The sequence below is a fragment of the Centroberyx gerrardi genome, chromosome 20 (assembly GCF_048128805.1).
Source record: "Centroberyx gerrardi isolate f3 chromosome 20, fCenGer3.hap1.cur.20231027, whole genome shotgun sequence".
Classification (NCBI taxonomy): Eukaryota; Metazoa; Chordata; class Actinopteri; order Beryciformes; family Berycidae; genus Centroberyx; species Centroberyx gerrardi.
This window is the reverse complement of record NC_136016.1, coordinates 9,177,250-9,180,782: the sequence shown is the minus strand read 5'-3', so window position 1 is coordinate 9,180,782 and position 3,533 is coordinate 9,177,250. Positions and strand designations below refer to the sequence as shown.

General features: G+C 46.2%; 1 protein-coding gene across 1 annotated transcript; it reads right to left on the bottom strand.

Moving 5' to 3' along the window:
• Nucleotides 1-611: 611 nt before the first annotated feature.
• Nucleotides 612-2,645, bottom strand: six3b (SIX homeobox 3b). Its single transcript, XM_071907849.2, has 2 exons — nucleotides 1,951-2,645; nucleotides 612-750 (listed from the first exon to the last, which is right to left on the bottom strand). Exons 1-2 carry the CDS (start codon nucleotides 2,643-2,645, stop codon nucleotides 612-614), a joined length of 834 nt encoding a protein of 277 aa, XP_071763950.1.
• Between the last annotated feature and the right edge of the window lie 888 nt (nucleotides 2,646-3,533).

The window sequence follows — 3,533 nt, the reverse complement described above, 5'->3', positions numbered from 1 at the left end:
TTATTTCACTCGCAGCTTTCACTCTCATCACATTCATTGTAAAAACGTTCCCGTATGAGGATCCCTGGGATAAAGTCTTGTCAGATGGGGGTCCGTGGCCTAATGTATGTCTATGTGGGTTTCCTTGACATGAACGGCGAACTGATGCAGTCTACTGGTCGACAGAAACTTTTGGTGCACCGTGACAGTAGCACGCAGTGATGCAGTGGTAAATAAAGAGGTGGGTGAACTATGACCTCCAGTCGGTGATCATCATAAGGCAAACAACCACCATATGAACAAAAATCTATTATATTTTCAGGAAAGCATGAATTTGTGCCCTCCTATCTTCCTTTAACTCACATCATACACTTACATCATCAGTTTGATATGCTACTATTTATGATGGATATTATTTATGAAGACTTATTTCAACCTATAAAGCTCTATTCTGCAAAAGAAACGGTGGGTTAACTGAGTTTAGGTGGGTTTACCCTCCACTACATCGCCGGTAGCGAGTAGCCCGTGCCCGCATACATCCTCTTCTTGTCTCCGGTACAGTTAACGGTAATCCACGGCGACCGTCACAGATCTCAAAGCATCCCTGCGTGTCCTTTTTATAGATTAAAGTCTTAGACATCGAAGTCAGAGTCACTGTCCGTTACCGAGAGAAGCGTCTCCCCGTCCACGCGTTCCGCGCTCCCGTCGGGACTGCACTCTCCTCTGGTAAGGGCACGCGCAGTGTCGGGACCCATCCCGTGGTGCTGCAATCTGAAATGACGAAAATAGTGGAAACATTTAAATAAGGGGTGACTTTAGTGTCACAGATCCCAAGGGTTATTATTCTAAAGTGAAACTGAAACGAAGTGTGAAAATACAAACTGAAATGAAAAAATAAAAACGAAATTATGTTTAAAAAACGTTTGTTAAACTATATTACCTTGCTTCAAAACTAAACCAAAATAAAAATGCTAATAGATTTTTTTAAATTTCGTTTTGATCCTGTCTCAGAGCAGTCATTTCTGTCATGTACAAAACATAAATAATGTTACTTTCCTAAATATGAAATAAACATTCCACATTTTTATCCCTATATCGGCTCTAAATGAAAGTGCTAAAACGAAAACGAAAATAAGAAGAAATGAAAAATAAACTACAATGCTGTGAAAAAACAAAACCAATAACTGAAAAACACATTCTGAAAAATAACTAAAACTAAACTGAATAGTGAAATTTGAGCCAAAATAAAAATTAAAACTTAACTTATAAGCATGAAACTATAAGCATGAAACTTGCTAGTGGATACTAACAAAAAAAAAAGTCAGAAACCATGTCAACATGTAGCCTATGCATATGGCACCCAAATAGCACCCATTCATGCACGGCGAGGCGTTATGCCCTCACTAAAGGGTTGATTAACCCATTCCACTGAAACACTGACCCTGAAGGAAATGATGGTGAGAGAAAGAGAAAGACAGAGAGACTCGACCAGGCCAGATTGAGAGAAAGAAAAGAATAAACCGACAAGCTGACACTGGAAAATAGCCGTGCGCTTTTACGCATGAATGGCCCTTTTACGCACAACCTGGCCTCTAAATAGAGAAGTAAATAAGTAAGTACGTAAGTAGGCCTCAGTAAGTAAAGCCTTTTGGACATTAATTAAGTTGCTTTGTTTTGGACCTTGACAGTGCATTCAGTAGAAGTCGGGCATTTATATAGAGTGCAGTTCAGTCCTCGGGTAACACTATTCTTTCAATAGGATACATCATTTTTGTGCAGGTGTTTCCTACTGCCTTTGTTTTGTTTGAAGAAGAAGAAGAAGAAGAAGAAGAAGAAGAAGAAGAAGAAGAAGAAGAAGAAGAAAAAGAAGAAGAAGAAGAAGAACCCTCCATTCCCTTTAGTTTCAATCAAAATGCAAGACATCCATGTTCCCTTTTTTTCAAGGAAGATTGTTTCCTGGAGATCACTGACCTGTTTTTGGCCGCTGCCGCCCGGTCTCTCTGTCTCCGGTTTTTGAACCAGTTCCCAACCTGGGTCGGTGTCAGCCCGGTGGCGTGCGCCAGTTCCCGTTTCTTCCCGGGGTTCGGGTACGGGTCCTGCAGGTACCACTCTCTCAACAGCCCCCGTGTACGCTCTTTGAAGCAGTGCGTCTTCTGCTCTCCGTCCCAGATGGTCCTCGGTAACGGGAACTTCTTCCTCACGCGGTACTTGTCCACTGGTCCGAGCGGCCGCCCCCGGAGCTTCTCGGCCTCCCGGTAGTGGGCTTCGAGCCACATCGCCTGGAGTTTACCATGAGAGGCGCGCGTAAAGCGATGCGTCTCCAGGATGTGATAAAGCTCGCGGAAACTCCCGGTGTGATAGGCCACCACGGCCCGAGCCCGCTGTACGGACTCCTGCTCAGAGATGGAGTCGCGGCCGCCCGTGGCCACCGGGAGAGACCAGAGGAAGCGGGCCAGCCGCTCGATGTCTCCGGTCTCCTCCAGAGTCTCGCACACGCTGGCGACCTGCGCCGCCGAGAAGCAGAGTCCCGGGAGAGCCAGGGGAGGGCAGGCGGCGGGGGGCTCCTCCGGGGACCGGGAACGGGGCAGGAGAGAGGGCCCGTCCGTGAAGTGAGGCAGGAGGAGACGGGAGGCTGAGAAAAACTCGAGCGGCGATCTGAACACCATCTGGATAACGTGAAAAAAAAAAGCCCAAGAGGTGAAAAAGTGTTTTCCCTGGCGGAGTGACGGGAACAGTGAGAGAAAGCCGCTGAAGTCTGACTCTTTAGCTCACCTGGGAGTCAGGGCGGGACTCTGAAGCTCACTCCTCATTGGACACCCTGGTACTGATGCAGGGTTGTCATGGCAGCGCTGCCAATCACCGACCAAGCAGGCTTTATCTCCCGCCTTTTACGCACACGCTGTGGGCTCGCACTCAGCATCTGCTTCACTCAAAGTCCTCTTCTCCCTCTTCTGGGTTGGTTTTCTGGTGTGAACTGATTCAAGTCAAATTAATCTATAATGTGTTTTACACATAGATAAAGACAACAGAGTGCAAATACATCACAAAGATATGAGACCAGTGTGTGTGTGTGTGTGTGTGTGTGTGTGACAGAGAGAGAGAGAGAGAGAGATAGAGAGAGAGAGAGAGAGGATGTGAGGAATGAAGGAATGAAGAATAAATGACAAACTAGAAGAGCTTATTGGGCCCCTTAGGCAGGGAAGGAATTGTTGGGTTGATGATGGCGATGGTGATGGTGTTGATAATGATGATGGTGATGGTGATGATGATGATGATGATGATGATGATGATGATGATGAACAGCACGAAACTATGAAGGATAAACCAGACTGTATCTGCAATCATGAAATCATCATGAAACTGACTGACACACACGCACAACCGTAACATCACTGTTATCAAATAAATCTCACAACCCCGGTGGCCCTGCATGCCGGTAAGCTGCTTGCTCCACTAATGCCAGTAACGTCTAACGTACCCGGTGTGACTGGAAATCTCACCCAGGCCCGAAAGCGTATGTTTCTCTAAGTGGTGTACCGCCATTGTAATCACTT

Coding starts and splice junctions, on each gene's coding strand:
- six3b (XM_071907849.2), bottom strand. CDS start 2,645: ATGGTGTTCAGATCGCCGCTCGAGTTTTTCTCAGCCTCCCGTCTCCTC. Junction 751..1,950: donor GCGGCAGCGGCCAAAAACAG/GTCAGTGATCTC, acceptor TCGTCATTTCAG/ATTGCAGCACCACGGGATGG.